Here is a 17,723-nt window from a genome sequence, read left to right on the forward strand (position 1 = left end):
AAGAGGTAGCGAGGAACGTGCGCTGAAGACGCCCTGATTTATTCTAGAGTTATTTTCCAAACTGCTTTGAAGTCTTTCAACCACGCAGGTTTTGAGAAACCACGTCAAGCAGGTGACGCCATCATTGGTCCGGGCCAATGGTGGAGGAGCGACCCTTGCTGAGGGTTGGATCCGAGGCTGGGTCACTCGCAGATCCCCGGGGTGGACGCTGGTGAGCGAGCAGGTGGCCCCCTCCAAAGGGCTGCCCCCTCCGGTCTCCTCTGCGCCGCCACGCCACAAGGCCCGGCCCTCTCATAGCAGGAGATGGATGAGAACCCCGGCTATCAAGATGGTGACCGCCAACAGCAGGGCCAGGCCCCGCCAGAAAAGGAGCTCCTTGCAGGACAGGGCCCCCGGGGCTGCAGAAACGATGAAACGGGGCATCTCTTCGGATGGAACAAGCTGCTGGCCCCCGACCCCTTCGCCCAGGTGGACGAGGCTGCTGAGGGCATCTCCGTTGGGAAGCTCAAGTTCCCCCACAAGGTAATCTGCGTGTGGACCACAGGCAAGTGGTTAGAAGTGACAGAGCGAGCCGTGATGCTCACTCTGGGGCACCCGGGCCCTCACGGCCACGTTCACAGGCATGTGGACAATCGGTGGTTCCAGTTGCAAATATTCTGGGGAGCAGGCCTGTTCTGGGGACAAACCAAGCCCCGGGAGAAACAGGAATGCTTTCAACTTGGCACTAAACCAGTGTTTCTCAACCCTGGCAACTTTAAGACATGTGGACTTCAACTCCCAGAATTCCACTCATCTTAAAGCGTGCTGGCTGGGGAATTCTGGGAGTTGAAGTCCACTCATCTTAAAGTTGCCAAGGTTGAGAAACGCTGCACTAAACCATCAACACTACACGGTGCAATGGCTGGATTCGTGCAATGTGCAAAACAGAAGCCAAGTGCACCAGCTTATGGTTTAACAGAGCAACCCCCTACATCACAGGGCATAAAGGCGGAGGCCAACAAGCCGTCTTCCAAGAACCTGCATCGACCAGAATCCATGTTTGCACCATGGAAACTCCCTTGGACATCTTAAAACCCAAAAAGCCATTTTGGTGCAGAGACCCAGGCGTCGGGCTAGAAACCGGGAGACCGGGATTTCTAGTCTGGCTGGGGCACTTTGGGCCAGTCCCTCCCTCTCAGCCCCCCCACCTCACAGGGTTGTTGTTGTGGGGAAAATAGGAAGGACGAAGCATTAGGCATATACACCGCCTTGAATTGACCAAACCTGGAATGTAGTAAATAAATGTGATAAATGTGATAGATAAATAAATAAATAATAAATGTGATAAATAAATAAACAGAACTAAACAAACATAAATGAACAAGTAAAAATATAAATAAATAAATATTAATCAATGAATTAATTAAATAAAGCTTGTAAGAACCAACCAATCCTTTTAAAGGCTCTCCAAAGGTTTTTCACATTCTGGAAAAAAAGGGCTCCCTTTCCAAAACTCCACACACACACACACACACAGAGTAAAGGGATAGGGTTTTTTTCTTTACCAGCCCCAGCCGTGTCATCTGGATGTCCCAGTCTGGCCGTTAGTCCAGCTCGAATCTGAGCCTAGGAGGCAAGAAAGAAAGAAGCGAGCCGAACAAAACGGGTTTTCCAGCCGCCGGAAGCGTGTGAGAAGAGGTGGCTGGCACAGCTCGCACTCTGCACGGCGTTCTGATCCAAGCCCGGGGACCCATTGCTCAGCTGGTACTACCGGGGGACGGATTGGCAGGCAGAGGCTTACCTCTTCGGCGGCCTTCTTCCAGTCCATGCACAAGACGACAACCAAAAACGAGGTTGCTTGCAGAGAGATGCAAACGATCAAACCGGTCCACAGGCCTGAAGGGAGAGCAAGGCATTGACTCCAGAGCAGGGTTTCTCAACCTTGGGCACTTTAAGGCGCGTGGACTTCAACTCCCAGAATTCCCCAGCCAGCTATGCTGGCTGGGGAATTCTGGGAGTTGAAGTCCACGCGCCTTAAAGTGCCCAAGGTTGAGAAACCCTGCTCTAGATCCTCCGGGCATTAGAAATGTTTTCTTTCTAAATACCTTCCCCGCACCCTCCCCAAATTCCAGCAGCCCCTGGAAGAATTTCCCCCCTTCTCATTTCATGCTCAGGGAATCAACCCAACCCTGGCTGACCTCAAAAAGCACACAGGGGTTGGTCCTGGGATGGAAGACCACCAGGAGATCCCCAGGGTGGGAAGCATGACTGAGAAGCCAGCAAAACATCTGGGAAGAAGACCGGGGCAAGCCATTTGAGCTCCAAGCCAGAAAGGGGCGTGGGAGCCACAGAGAGGGCGCCGCTGGAGCTGCCCCCATGCCACCAGCTTTTGTGCAGCCCCCCAAGGTTTCTAACATAGAAAACCGTTGCTATTGTGCTGTAGAAATTGCATAAATAAATAAAATAAAATAAATTTCTAAAATGAAATGACTGTGCACCCTGATTTATAAGACCTTGTCATCCCTGGCTCATGTATTTGTCATGTTTCTCGACACTCTGTGCCCCTTTTCTACTTCCTTGGGAGTTGGGGAGGATATAAATTTAATAAATTATTATTATTATTATCATCATCATTGTCATCCAATGCCTCTTCCAAAATATGCGGTCGCATATACTTGGATTCACATCCTGCCTTTCCTCTAGGAGTTGAGGGCAGTGTGCAGTAGACTCCTCCCATTTTCCCCACAACAACAGCCCTGCAAGGTAGGCTGGACCAAAATCTCTCTAGGACACTGCTCGGGGAACTTCCATGGCTGGGGAGGGCGGCCAGAACCTGGCTCTGCCTGATCCTAGTCCAATACTTTCCCTACAGCACCAAGCCGGCTCTTTTATTTGCTAGTTTTATATTTCAACATACGTTTAGGAGTGTAAGGTCACACCTTTCATGCCCTCCTCTATTTTTCTCTACAGCCACCCCGTGAGTAGGACGGACTAAGAGTGAGGACTGCTCGAAGGGCTGGGGGGGGACTAGAACCTGGGTCTCCCCAGTCCTCAAGCCGAACAAACCCTAAATCTAGGTAACCTGGCTTAATTTTGTTTTTATATGGTATGGAAGCCACAGACTAATTTAACTGTAGCAGGGTGGAAGTTTGATAGATAAATAAATAGATGAATAAACAAACCAACAATAGCCCAAGGCGCCCAAAATAATAAAGAGCACAAGCGCAGGGGTGTTGGGGGGAGTAAAAAAAAACCAAGATGGCAGTTGTGACCCATGTCCATTGCATGTAAAAAAAGGTGGAGGTTCAATTGCACGGCCAAGGCCACGATTCTGAATTTTTAGGACCCTGATAGAGCAGCTCCTATACAGTAGTCCTCGACTTATGACCACAATTGGGACCAGAACTTCCATCGCTAAGCAATGCGGTCATTAAGTGAATCGTGCCCAATTTTACAACCTATTTTGCTGCAGTCATTAAGTGAATCCAGCTTCTCCCATTCACCTCACTTGTCAGAAGCCCCCTGGGAAGGTCGCAAATGGTGATCGTGTAACCCCGGGATGCTGCAACTGTCGTAGATACATGCCAGTTGCCAAGCACCTGAATTTTGATCACGTGACCGTGGAGAGGCTGCAATGGTCATAAGTGTGAGGACCAGTCATAAGTCACTTTCTTCAGCGCCACTGTAACTTCAAACGGTTGCTAAACAAATGATCGTAAGTTGAGGACTACCTGTAATTGCGATTGCAGCAGTTGGAGCATCTTAGGCTAGAAAGCTGGTGTGTGTAAGAGGGCCGTGGCTGATGCTGGCCAAAGGAATTCCTGGTCAAATCGTGTGGCTGGAGAGGGCTCTTTACAACGAGGGGACCCCTGACGTTAAATACTAGGGGACACCAGAACAGTCAAAGGCGGGTTTCAGATAGTGAGTCTGGGTGTGGAACTCACTGCCCCCAGTTGTGGGGGGCAGGAGGGCAGGAGGGGACCAACTGCAAGCTTCCCCGAGGCATCGAGGCGATCTAAAATGCTGGGCGAGGGCACCAAGCCAAACATCTGGCGTGGACCTGGCAAACGGGAATGGTATCTGCTGGCAGGCTCACCCATCACGCCAAGCTTGTACACGAACATCAGCGAGATCCCGATGGGCAGCCCAATGACGTAGTATCCAACCGCGTTGGCGATGGCGCCAACTTTCTGCTTGCCGGCGCCCCTCAGCACCCCTCCGCAGGTGGCCTGGCATGGAGGCAGAGCAGGTAGGTTGGAGAGATTCCTTTGCAGCCACACAGGAGCCCCCCAAAAGAGTCTCAAGCGCGAGACAAGGACTGGATTAAGATCCCTGCTCAGCTGGCCTACCTCACAAGGTTAGTGTCATGAGAACAGGCACATTCCTTGGAGCTGCTTGGAAGAAGCAAAGGGAATGTGTTTGCCCAAAGGACGCAAATCCGTTTTCAAAAGCTTCTATGAGTTCAGAGCCATCCACCTGCCGGAGAGACTCTCCTGCTGTGTCTCTGTATGGTGCCCTGTTCTGGTCTCCCAATTAGTATGCGCCGTCCCTGCCTTAGGGGCAACTAGATTGTATGTCTGAATCTGCTGAGAATCCCCTTCAAGGGGGAACCCTGGGCCTCACTCCTCAAATTATTATTCTCTTCCCCCCCAGCCATCTCTCCATAATTCATTCTGGTTTGGCCGGTCCTAGCACTCCCCCAAGGGCCGAAAGAAAAATTAAAAAAAAAAAAAACATTTATCCAGGAGCTAAGATTTCCACAGGAATGGGATCTAACTGTAGCCATGAGGGCTAGAAACGTGCCGCCTTTAAAAGCTCAAAAAAAGAGGATACGCTTTTCACGAAGTCTTTCTGGTGGCCGAGAGCATCTCACCCCACCCGCTGCCCTGGGCACCGCCGGGAACTCACCGCTGTGGCATCGAACAGGTGAAAAGGGGAGAAAATCAGCATAACTTTGGAGACCAAAGCCACAATCTCTCTGTTGGGGGAAAAGAAGGAGGGGAAAACATCAGGAGGTCTGAGTGGTAAAGGCCGGGTGAGAGCACGTTCACTGGAAGATAGAGGTCTCTGTCTGGGAATCCAAGCGGTTTAACTTCTGTGAGTCTCCGCGCCCGACCCTGAAGGACCTCAGCCGCTCCGTGGCCTGATGCGGCACGAAAGGTCCTGCCATGCGCCAGAAACGTCTCAGAAGCGCAGAGGGCCCCTTCGTCCTCATAAAAAAGGAGCAACCGGAGAAGACGCATGAAGCCATCAACAACATCTTCAAAGGAGTAAAACTCACAAGGAAGAAGAAAGCAGCAACACGGGACCCTTCCTGGATCTCCTCATTAGCAGAGGTCACGACGGCAAATTGGAAGTGCAAGTCTGTGGAAAAGGCAGGCTACGCTACCCAGAGTAACAACCCAACCTCCCACAAGGGGAACTGCGTAAGAACGTTTTTCAGATGAGCACAGACACACTGCAGCAACCCAGAACGGCGGGAAAAGGAAATACCCACACACCGCCCATACAACATCTTCCCACCAAATGGATACCCCTGCAACTTTATCGAAAAGTGCCTGGCCACTCAACGTACTCCGACACAACCGACACAAGCTATGAAAAGGATCACGCTGCCATACATCAGAAACGTCTCAGAAACCACTAACAGGCTGCTACCGCCACACGGCCTCACCGTAGCACACAAAATCACTCCAAAATATCCTAAGTCAACCCAAAGACCCCGTAGCCCAAGAAGAAAAAACGGGGGTCATCTACAACATACAGTGTAAGGACTGTCGCGGCCACTGTGTAGGACAGGCAGGCAGAAGGCCGGCAGAGCGCATCCACGAGCACCAACTAGCAGTCAGAAGACACGACGGAAACTCCTTCATCTCACAACACGTGGACAGACCCAACCACAGTTGCAGCTGGGAAACTGTCAGCATCCTAGACCAAGCTAAATCCAAAAATGCGAGGGAACTCCTGGAAGCTTGGCACTCAGACAAGTCAGCCGTCAATAGGCACATAGGGGTAAACAACATCTACCCACTATTCAAAAGAGACAAAAAGACCAGATCACCTCCTCGCCAGCAATCATCACCCAGATAAGCAGGGATTAACGCCAGACAAATGATCAAGCAGAGAACAATACCCTAATCAAGGAACTACCAAGAAGAAAACAACACCCCCACCAACACTGGCAGGGCAAGCCACTGTACACAAACAGAGAGGAAACCCCCCTCCCTTCTAGCACTGAAGATGTTACCTAGCCTAGTAACCTTACCTAGTCTGCAAGAAAACAGCCAAGCTCAGAGAACCCCAAGGACGCCACAGCTACCTTACAGCCTGCATGGCCAAAATTTGCCCCTGGGCAAAATTCTGGAGTTAAGACCATTAAGGGAATCAAAGAGCATCAATTCAACTCTTGCTTGGCTTTCTTTTAACTAGATGCGAAGGAACCCTTCCGTCGGCTCCACCTGTTCTTACATGCTGGGTGGCGACTGGGGAGGAGGCGTGCCCGTCGCTGTGACTCACAAAGAGTTGCGACCGGCATCCTCCTCCCCTCCCCTAGAACAGGAAGACATGCCTGATGCCATCCCATTCATCACCGAAATGGAATGACCACAACCGCGCTCTGCAGAACTGGAGCACGCGCTGAGGCACAACGGGCAGGCTCCCCTTCATTCATTCCTCTCCTGGGGCAGCCTGGAGAAGGCATCTTTAGGAAGAAAAAAGTTGTGAGGGGCATCTTACTTGTCGTTGGTGAAGATGTAGGCCACCACGTCCTTCACGGCTGCCAGGAGACCAGCAAAAACGACCGCAAACATGCCTAGGAGCGAAGAGAGAAGGGCCGCATTTTAAACGTGGGACTCATGAGGGGGGGGCACCAAAGACTTCACCAACTCCCTTCGCTGCTCTAAGTTCACCAAATTATGCCTTGGGGGGAGACTGGGGGTCCAAGGCATTCTTGAAGTGGGCAAGGATGCATTTGGGGGCTAGAGAAGGAAGTCCAGGGGGTCAAGATAAAATGGTTCTGATTCCCTCCCCCTTGATTTTCTGGGGGGTGGGGGAAAGGGGGAATTTCAGGTTTCTCCCCCCCTTTCTTTATTTTTTAAAAGTAAGTGAAGCCCTTTCTAGGCTCACACAGTTTGTACCCATGGACGCCCCAACACGAAATTCAGAGGAGCCCCACTGATGTTCAGCAATGATGGTGGGAAGAAAGAGACTTGGGGGCTGCGAGATGACCAGGCCCACTCTTGGACGGGATGGACGAGTCACCCCAGGGGATCTAGGATGATTTCTGACAGTCTTTTCATAAACTAGCTGGACCCTCAGCAGTGTTTCTGAACCTCAGCGACTTTAAGATGGGCGGACTTCAACTCCCAGAATTCCCCAGCCAGGCATGCCTGGCTGGGGAATTCTGGGAGTTGAAGTCCGCCCATCTTAAAGTCGCTGAGGTTCAGAAGCACCCTGAATGGTGGCCATCCAGCCCGTCTGTGAGACTCCTGCGTTGTTCACGGCAGATCCTTTCTCCGCTTAACGATTCCACCGTCAGGAAATTCATCCTAACACGCAACCTGGGTCTCCTTTCCTTCCCTTTCAACCCGCTGCATCTTCTCCTGCCCTCGGGCACAACAGAGAACAGGTCCACCTTCTTGCACATGAAGCCTCTTAGAGGTTTGCAGACCGTCCTCCTGTCTCCACTGTCCCCTTTGCAAGCTGACATTCCCAATCCCTTCACCGTTGCTCACAAGGTTGTGGTTTCCAGCTCCCTTATCATCCTGGTGGCTCTCCTCTGAACGCCCCCCGCCAGCTTCTCTGGGCTTCTGTTAAAAGGGTGCTGCCCAGAACTGGACACCCTATTCTGTGTCTGGTCTGCACAGTCCAGAATACAATGAAACCGTTACTTCTTGTGACCTGGAGGCAATGGTTTCGCTCATGCAACCGAAGAGGTTTTAACTGCCGCTCCACGTGCTGGCTCGTGTCCGGTTGATGGACCACGGAAACCCCCAGAGCCTTCTCACATACACTGCCACCGATTCAGATCTTGCCTACACACTGGATCTTTTCTTACCCAGATGCAGGACTTACAATTGTCGTCAGGGTTATCTGCTTTGCTTGGCCAGGGCCCTGAGGTACTGTCTAACCAGGACACACTGATGCCCCCAAACCTCTGTTTTTGGCCGTCCCCATATGTTGCTTTCCACAGATCTCCAGCCCAAACTCGAGGCGGCTTTAAGTCGTATCTCTCTCTAACTGAGACACGTTTTTCGTTTTTGCTGCGGCTACAGTCTGATATACTTCAACAACTGTTTTGTTGGGGTTGTGGTCAAGGGTCCCGGGGGGGGGGATGGGATTGGCCCTGCTCCTTTGGCCACTTAAGAATGCTGCAGACACACACACACACACACACACACACACACACACACACATTGGGCACTGCTCTCCACGACCATCCAGTATGGGTAGAATCTGGTTCTTCCAAAACCTGCTCTCCACCTTCTTTTTCTGTTTCTTTATTTCTTCTTTAAGGCTAGTCCATGGATCTCCTAGTTAGGGGGGGGGGAAACACATTCCCCCCCCCCCCAAATCCGTAATGTCGTTGGCTTGCCTTAGCATCGTACGTGAACTCACTCTGGACAAAAAAACCACAGTTGGAAGGCCAGGTTTGCTGACCAGTTGTCCGCTACTTGGGTGAGAGACCTGGCTTTGAAAGACAGATCACCTGGCAGTGCGTGAATGGGAGATGGCGCACGTTGCAGGGGGAGAGACGCTCCCGTGAAAGCAATCCTGCAACCCCCTCGGCTGCGAGGAGGGCTATTTTCGCACGTGGGTTTAGCGCGCTTCTAAAGGAGCGCCAGACCCACATTTACAGCATCCTCACACATGCGCCTCGGGGGTGCAGGATAATTCCCCCCATGACAGGCGCATGGAGGAGAGGCTGTGCAATGCAACAGGATGCTCCTGCAGGACTGCACGGCATGGGGTTCCACGATGCAGCAGGCACATCTGGCAGGCACATCTGGCTAGAGAATTCTGGGAGTTGAAGTCTGTGCATCTTAAAGTTGCCAAGGTTGAGAACCACGGCTCTAGCATGTTGAGGTCATTTTGAATAGTGGTGCTGACCTCCAGGGCAGTGTTTCACAACCTTAGCCACCTTAAGATCTGTGGACTTCGACTCCCAGAATTCCCCAGCCAGTCATGCTGGCTGGGGAATTCTGGGAGTTGAAGTCCACACGTCTTCAAGCGGCCAAGGTTGAGAAACACTGCTCTAAGGTATGAGCCAACCTGCTCCAAGCTTCGAGTCATTTGCATATCTAATTAGCATCCCTCCCATTCCATCTTCCAAGTCATGCATAAAGATGTGAACTAGTGAAGAAGGAGCACCACCGAAACTCCGCCCCCTCCCGGACTTAAAGAGACATACACACCAGTGCAAAGGAGGGCCATGATGCACGACCTCTTGGCCTGGTCAGCATCCCCCGCGCCCAAGGCGTTACCCACTCGGACACTGGAGGCCACGCTCATGCCCTGTGGCAGCTGAGAAAAACATCTGGGTTATTATTATTTTAACATCTGGCAAGCGGAAAGTCGTGATGCAGAGAAGGCGCTAGTAACACGGTATTGAGGGAGATTTGCTTCCTAGCAAACACGCGGGGGACTGGCGAGGCATGGAAAACGACTAATCAAATAGGATAATGAGCGGCTAATAAAAGCCTCGTCTTTTACTGCCTTGATTCCCGCAACGTATTAGTCCAAGGTGAAAAAAATGAGGCTGCATCAGTTGAATGTAGTTTGTTGTATGAATCCAACAGCTTCTCAGGACGAGGCTGCACCGTAAAAGCAGAATGTATGCAAACACAATAGTGTTACCGATGATGTGGGCTTAGCGCATTGTGTGAACCCCGCCAACACGCTGCCCCTTAAGAGACGGGTTTGCTGGATAAGCTTAGGGATTGAAAACCCAACTGTCTCGGCTTGCAGAATACACCGAATTATCAAGGAACGAAACAGACGTGTCGCGAGACACCCCCAACAATCCAGCAAAAGTTGCAGACGAAGCTTCGCCGATTGGGGGAATGAAGTCCTGGGTCTTTCACCAGTCTGGAGAGAGGTTTTGTGCGAACCCAGTCAGGGTTAACCCCCGGCCCAACAAAGGGCATACATTAGTTTTCCAAAGTTTTGAGTCCGCAAATCAAGTCCGTCGCAACAGAACGGAACCATTTCTAACGTCGTGGCCGTTCAGGCGTGGGATATACTTTGGATCGGAAGCCGAAAAGGTGCTTAGAGGCAGGGCCCCGTGCAGCCTCAGCAAAGACACAGGTTTTCTAAGAAAGGTACCAACACCGTGCCCACTCCTGCATCTAAGCACCATTTCAGGTGCAGATGCGAATCCCTGCACCATCTCCTCCGCCTAAGGAAATATGGACCGTAAATCAACGGCCGACTTCGTTGTGACGTCTTTGCTTCCGAGCAATGTTTTAACGACAGCAGTGAGCAGCTGAGATTTGCTGCCGCAGGAGACGTACGCCCCCCGTTTGCCCCCTAAGCCTACCGATGCAATGAGAAAGTTCCCATTTTATAAGGTATAACCTGCAACGGTTATCTGAGGAGCCTCTCGCCCCCGTTATATCCGGCCGCCCCACTGGGTCCGGCAGAAGGGGCATCTTGCGGACCCCGCCGGTCAAGGAATTCCGGCTGGCGGGGCCCAGGAAGAGGGCCTTTTCAGCCGTGGCCCCCGCCCCGTGGAGCCCCACTCTCCCGGCCTTCCAAAAAGGTGTAAAAACATGGCTATGCCGGCCTGATGGGGGCTCGCACTGCTGGAACTGGCTGGCAGGATGATGGATACTGCTCCCCCGTCATCTGGAATTGTGTACTGGCTTTTATAGAATTGTTACTTGTGATTTTCATTGGGGGATATTTATATTTTTATTGTTTTTGTTGTCTTGGTTTTTAATTGTAAGCCACCCAGAGTCACCCTCTGGGGGAGATGGGTGGCATGTAAATTTAATTAATAAATAAAATAAACAGTTTCTGGTTCTCACGGTCTGCCTGTGGGTGTTGATTGCTTCCTCCTTCAGTGCCCCCCTGCCCCAGAATTTGGCAAATTCTTACCAGATACGCGATGGTCGCCAGTTCGTAGATGATGGACTGAGCGCCTAATTCCACCGTACTGATTAATCCTTGGGGTGGAGGAGAGAAACACGGTTGAGACTCAGAAGCGTTCCCAGATGCAGCTGGTGAAAACATTTTGGCCAACAACGGCTTCACCCACAAGAACCAGACAATCTGAGTGAGGGCATGCTGTCGGTGCACGTGCAAAGATGCACCTTCAGGAGGGTCACCTATGTGGCCCTTGGAGACTTGCAAAGACTCATGTCGACACACAACAGGCACCCTCCTCTGAGAACAGGTAACTCTCTTGCAGCAGGAGTGATTGAATTAATCCCATCCAGAGCTCAGACAGAAGAATGACCTGCCCCAAGCAGGGGCTAACTGAAGAGAGGCCCAGGACAGGGACTCACACAGAGAAACATAACAGAGATCCAACAAGGTGCTGAATTAGGACTGGGGGACAACCAGCTTAGAGTCCACTCCTGGTCACAAACAGTCATGCGGTGACACGGGCCAGTTATTCTCTTTCGGCCCAGCGTACCTCACAGGATTGTCATAGGGGAAAATGGGAGGAGGGTGTTTGGTGTGTCCTGACATGAGTTCCTGGAGGAAAGGTGGGATACAACTCTAATAAACCAACAAGCAGTTGGAGGAGCAAAGGCTCTGTATGCCCCTCAAACTCCAGAAGGAAAGGGGAGGGGTTAGAAATCTAATTAATCGATAGAATAGCTACACCTAACCATAGCAGCAACTCGTACAGAGAGACAACAAAGTCGCTCGTCAGCAGGTGTGCCTGCTGGGCAGGAGGAAAAACGCAGAACTCTCAGACATCTCACCTGCCAGGAAGCTCCCGATCTCGAAGGTCCACCACTCTATGCAGATCATAAACATGCTGGGCAGGGCCAGGTGGATGAAGGGCCCCCATTCTTGCAGGCAGTCCCACGTCCAGCCTGTAAAACGAGAGGGGTGCCACGTCAGGGCGAGGGGCCACGCACCCTCCCCAAGGCAGGAGGGTGCCGGTAAGGGAGGGGGCGAGAGAAACTTCTGCAGGTGGGCCAAGCCCCAAGGACGCTTATTCCACTGCTAAAATCCCCACTTGGCTTCTCCCCACTCCAGCCCAAATCCTCATCTTTGGTTTCAGATTTCCAGGTCTTTCAAACTCTCTGCACCAGATTTGGAATTTTATTTCCATCTTTTAGGGCGGGAGGGGTCGTCTCCAAACTTGGCAGCTCCATCGCCCCCTCAAATGAGACAGGGAGTTGGGTGGCCTCCCCCCGCTGTAAAACGAATAATGAAGTCATTGGGGCTAGGGCTGGCCGAGAAACAAATGCTAGACCGCTGCATTTGAATCATCTTAGTTGTAAACGTGGAGTTTGGAGCGAGTTCTGATCATGCGCACACTTTCCCTGGACAAACCTCATCAGATTTCTGACAATTTGGGGACAACCCCCAACCCCCCCCCCCTTGTAAGTTGTACCCAACCTACAATTTGAGAAATCCTGTTCTCCGCTATTGGAGAACACATTCAGTTTTTGAATGTTGAATTTGTATTGGCAAATTGGAGGGGTTTGCTCTCCACCCCTTCATGCCAACCCCAGATAAAAATGTTGAAAAGCTCCAGTCCTGGGACCGAGCCCGTGGCACTCCATTTTCTGCCCCTTCCGGTCTGACCAGGCACCACCGATGAGCGCAATTTCGGTACAATTTTATAGGGTGAGCCCAGAGGACGCAGCAAATTAAAGGGGCTGCTGGGCGTGTGCCCAGAAATGCATCTTGCCCAGAGAATTTGAAGCTGCCCAGATGTTAATGAAGAGCTAAACAGCTGTAAGCCAGGGGGGTGCGCGGGGGGAGTAAAACGAAAAACAAAAAACAGCCACATCTTCATGATTGATACCCTGTCCTTGGAGTTAAAAAAAAGCCAAGATGTGTTGCACATAAAAAAGGAACAGAACATCGATCGTGTGGGTACGGCTGGCAACTTGCCTTTTCTGACACACACACACACACACACACACACACACACACCATGGATTCTATTTCATAGCCCCCCTTCTGGACACCTATGGCTTGGTCAAATTTTGGGGGGGTGTCCTGTGATTGGGTCAAAGGATCCTACTTCGGACACACGATGCGAAGATCTAGCTCTCTGGAGAAGGCTCTAATGTGGGGACGGGTGGAAGGAAGAGGATGACCAGCACCAAAGCGGGGGGGGGGGGGGACTCAATTGCAGTGGCGATGGGGGCATCGTTGGGAGACCAGGCTGGACGTAAGTCATCCTGGAGAAAATCTATCTACGTGCTTGCTAGGCGTCGAAAACAATTTTTAAATTTTTTTTAATGTATATATTTTTAATTGCTTTCTAATTAATAAGAGAGAAAAAGAAAGCACGAAAATAACAATAATACACACGTAAGAAGAAGGAAAAAAACTAGCTGAAAACAGCTGGATGGCACCTAATCAATCAATCTGTGACTGACCCAAGTTTTTCAATTAACCCCTGGAAGAGAGGCTGCTTAGACAAAATAGCTCTTCCTATTTACTCCTGCAAGTTGTGAGATCACAGACTTTCTACTCTAACTCCAAGTAGATAATTATATTTCCCTCTTTGGTCGTAGCAAGCACCTAATACCTCCTAGGCCAGTGTTTCTCAACCTTGGCCGCTTGAAGATGGGTGGACTTCAACTCCCAGAATTCCCCAGCCAGCCTTGCTGGCTGGGGAATTCTGGGAGTTGAAGTCCACCCATCTTCAAGCGGCCAAGGTTGAGAAACACTGTGCTACAGTGATATCTGTGTGCTTGTCTCAACTTTCCCGCCCCAGACCACAAAAATATCCTGCATTTCTATTACCTCCCCAGGTCTCCTTATGGATCTTTTTCCACCACACGTACAAGAAGAGGAGAAACGCCTGCATGTTCTGCGAAAGTGTGTTGGCCCAGGCTGAGCCCCTGCAGAAAAGAAAGAAAGAAAGAAAGAAAGAAAGAAAGAAAGAAAGAAAGAAAGAAAGAAAGAAAGAAAGAAAGAAAGAAAGAAAGAAAGAAAGAGTAAGGTTCACGGCTACCCAGAAAACTTGAAATCCATCAGCAGCACAAAATAAGAGATTTCAAGCAGGGACTTCTCTAAGCAGCGTTTTATTTGGCCAAGCAAAAGTCTGGGTGCCCACGCCATGCACCCGGAGAGAGCAGGGTGGCACACCCTTGGAGACAAAACCACAGCCTTTTATAGTATTTTTAAAAAGGCAGATCTTAGTACTATTATAATGAAGATGAGTTTTATAGCCAGAAAGAAACTTTAGCAGAATACATTATTCCCCGCCCTTGTTTGCTTACATTAATTTAAAGGAGTTCCCCCTAACCCTTATGCCTTGTCAGTCCCTGCAGACCCTGGTTCTGGGTCTTCCCTCCTCTTATCAGGCCGCAGACCTGGTCTCTTCGGGAGGAGTTTTCCCTAATATCTGAGCTAGCTCGTCTGTGGTTAGTTGCTTCCTCGTGCAATCTGGCTAAGTGCTGTTAGTATTGAAGCGTGGCTGTAGAGAACTCCGCGCATGCTCTAAAGCTACGACGTGAACATTGCCAATTTAAATATTGCCAATTTAGTTTTTGATCCCTTCAAAAGGATGCGTGAACGTTTTACCACCTTGTTTTCGGATGAGGGAAACAAGAAAAAAGTCACGAGAGCTAAAAATGTCATTCTTATTCATTTCAATGCTTTAAGATTTGTCACAGATGGGTTTTCTCTCTTTTTTTATTAATTTTTTTTTTTTTAAAAGAGAACGGGCAAGCCAAAAGAGAAGAATGAACCAATTAATACCGTGGACAGAGAAGTTGCAAAAATGGTACATTCGGTGCTCCATATAGCCTTGGTGAAGGATCATTGATGAAGGATTAACCGTAAAAAAACCAAAAACAGAATACATGAAGGAAAAAGGATTTTAAAGGTCTTTTTAAATCTCTGAGCTGAATACCAACATCTCCCGTTTTATTATTTAAAAATAAATAACCAAACAGAAAAAGAGAAAAAGGCTTCTCTTCAGGTCATATAAATCTTTCGCCTCTACTCCTTCTATCTCAAGTTGCTCCTAACAGACCAATCTGATCTTATTTCATTGTCCTCAGCTAAATTCTGCTTTACAATCTGTACAATACAATTTGGGATGTAACATCCCAAATCAGGTGTGAATCTTATGTCTAACTCCCTACTCTGTGACCAAATCATAATTGATCTGATACAAGTTAGTATAAAAATGTATTCCTCTTGTAGTCTTTTATAAATTTTAGTATTACTTATACCATTTTATAGTTATTTGTTTTAGTCAACTGCAGTATTTAGATTATTTGTTGTAAAATTAACTGTAACGACAAAGGATTTTCTTTGTTTATAATACTGTATCTTCACACTGTAATTGTACCTCATTAATTCTATCCGCATCCTCTTTTATGCTATTAACATGATTTTTGTTTTTACACTTACTGTAGCGTAAAGAGCTTTGTCATTAGTTATATGCTGGTCTACGACCGAAATAAAACTGATTGATTGGATCTTTCACCTTCGTTTTTATTTTTTAAAAGGAGACCCACGCTCTGCAGTTAGAGACTGTGAACGTCTCAGGCCATTGTAAGGGAGCTCCCCGGAAAGATACACAGATCTGCAGTTCGTGTGCAATAGAAAAAGTCTACACAATGCAGTTTTGGGACCACAGCACAACTCCAAGCAGGGATGTGCAAAATGTCTCCACTTCAAAGGTTGTCAACACTGTTTTGGAAGTGGAGACGTCCAGCTGATGCCCCAACGATGGCACGCGGGTCGTGATACCATCAAACAAAACGAGTGATCTAATTTGCATCATGTCAACGATGACATCAGGACACAGCGAATATCCCCTCCCTCCCCTCCCCTTTCGATGCTCTGATCTGGAAGGTTTTAAGATTCCTTGCTGGCTATTTCGCCCCTAAAGCACCAAGGATGAATTCGGAGCGTTACCTTTTGAACTCGAGACTTTTGAAAAATGTGAAATCTTTACATTTTGGTCTAGTGCGTGGAGCACACTGAGCAAGCACAGTCAAGTTAATTTAAGAGCTGGAAAGTCATGTGAACCCAAGAAAAAGAAAAGACTGAATTGAGTAAACCAAGGTTAGGTTAACCATGGCTGAGTTGCAATCATTTTCCCCTGGAAACAGGGTGGGGCACATCCCTTTTTTAAAAAACGTTATATCTATTTGAAAGTTGCAGAGGACGTGGGACTGGCACTGACAAGTTAGTTCTTTCTTTAAAAAACCAAGCCAGCATAAAGCAATAGTTAAGAGATTGGACTGGGATCCGTAAAACCCTGGTTTGGCCCCCGGGCTCTCCCTCTGCTTGGCCTACCTCACAGAACTGTGGTTGTGGGGATAAAATTAAGGGAGACTCCCCCCTCTTGTTATCTGCTTTCAACTCCGAAAGGAAAAAGGGGGTTTCAGTGCAATCAATGCAGAAATAAAACGATGTCAGTTATTCAAAACGTTTTCGACCGAAGAAAATAGCAACCAGGTGGTTTTTTAGCCCAGCCTACAACTAAGAAAAGAAAAGGCAGGTAGGTCCCACGTCCAACATCATCACTGGGCTGATCCAGATTAGAAAATGGAGTTATTAAGATCTAGCGGACCATCGGATGCCACGGCTCTTCCCATCAGCTGCTCCTTCAGTCAAATGGGCCGAGCGCCAGGACCTTTGGGGTGCAAGAGAGTTGCTTCCCCGCTGAGTTGGTCCCCCACTTGCCCACCCGCCCGCCCACCTACCGCCGCCCTGCTCACACTGATCCCGTTCTGCCCTTCTGAGAGCGTTCTAACTTCCGGAGTGGGAACAGAAGACCCCAAGACAAAGCCCTTCTTACTTACACCACACCCAGCTTGAACGTGTACAGGAAGATGGCGTTCATGATCACATTCAGCACGTTCACCACCGCGCCGGTCACCACTTGCGGCAGGAGAATAGCCTGGAACGCAGGACACGGAGGAAGGAGAACGAGACGCGTTTCAGCAATGCTGAAGCATGGGCAGAAGCTCCACCGGTGGAACTGTGAACCCAGGGAGGTTCCTTGAGTTGGACTGCCTGCCCTTTGGGGCAGAAACATGGGGTGTTATTTTCATCAGGACTGGGGGGGCCATTTCAAGTTCAGGTCCGGGAAGGTGCTTCAGAGCGCGCGGGGCACCAACATAGCATGCTACCAGTCTGCAAATCCATAAATGGCTGTTTCATTCCTTGGAGTCACACAACTCTTCTTTAAAGGGTTACTTGGAAGAGATGCAGAGCAGTAGTACACCGGTGCACTTGCGTGTTCCAAAGCACCTTTTGGAAATCAAATTCAAAACACCCCACCGCCCTCATTAACACTACTAGTCAAACATACTTGTTACATTGATAGGTCAACTCAGGATGAGCCACAGCCCCCAAGGTGATCCTCACAACAACCCTCCAAGGTAGGTTAGCAATTGGCCTGAAATCACCCTGTGGATTCTGTAACTGAACGGGGATTTGAACCCAACTCTTCTCCATCAGACCCTGCTCCAACTGTCGCATCACCTAACCATGAGTCTGGAATGGGCTGAGGATTCCTGCCCTGGACTGGGGGCTGGACTAGCAGACCTCTAAGGTCTGCTATGAGTCTATGACCT

The 17,723-nt window shown here is 49.6% G+C and overlaps 1 protein-coding gene across 2 annotated transcripts in view; it reads right to left on the reverse strand.

Annotated features, from left to right (window-relative positions):
* The window catches only part of LOC103060500 (multidrug and toxin extrusion protein 2-like), a 29,681-nt gene continuing 11,958 nt past the window's right edge, over positions 1-17,723 (reverse strand). For both annotated transcript variants that reach the window (XM_088131294.1, XM_088131295.1), the window contains 11 exons: positions 16,947-17,044; positions 13,924-14,021; positions 11,913-12,026; positions 11,077-11,144; positions 9,393-9,501; positions 6,715-6,790; positions 4,888-4,957; positions 4,076-4,208; positions 1,781-1,875; positions 1,545-1,605; positions 1-527 (listed from right to left, as the gene is read on the reverse strand). In XM_088131294.1, coding sequence (XP_087987420.1) covers positions 292-527; positions 1,545-1,605; positions 1,781-1,875; positions 4,076-4,208; positions 4,888-4,957; positions 6,715-6,790; positions 9,393-9,501; positions 11,077-11,144; positions 11,913-12,026; positions 13,924-14,021; positions 16,947-17,044 — 1,158 coding nt within the window. In that variant the 3' untranslated portion in view covers positions 1-291. The remainder of the gene's footprint in view (positions 528-1,544; positions 1,606-1,780; positions 1,876-4,075; positions 4,209-4,887; positions 4,958-6,714; positions 6,791-9,392; positions 9,502-11,076; positions 11,145-11,912; positions 12,027-13,923; positions 14,022-16,946; positions 17,045-17,723) is intronic.

The sequence above is a fragment of the Python bivittatus genome, unplaced genomic scaffold (assembly GCF_059951505.1).
Source record: "Python bivittatus isolate LINGU-HERP-01145 unplaced genomic scaffold, Pbiv_v1 ctg000940_np1212, whole genome shotgun sequence".
NCBI classification, from domain to species: Eukaryota; Metazoa; Chordata; class Lepidosauria; order Squamata; family Pythonidae; genus Python; species Python bivittatus.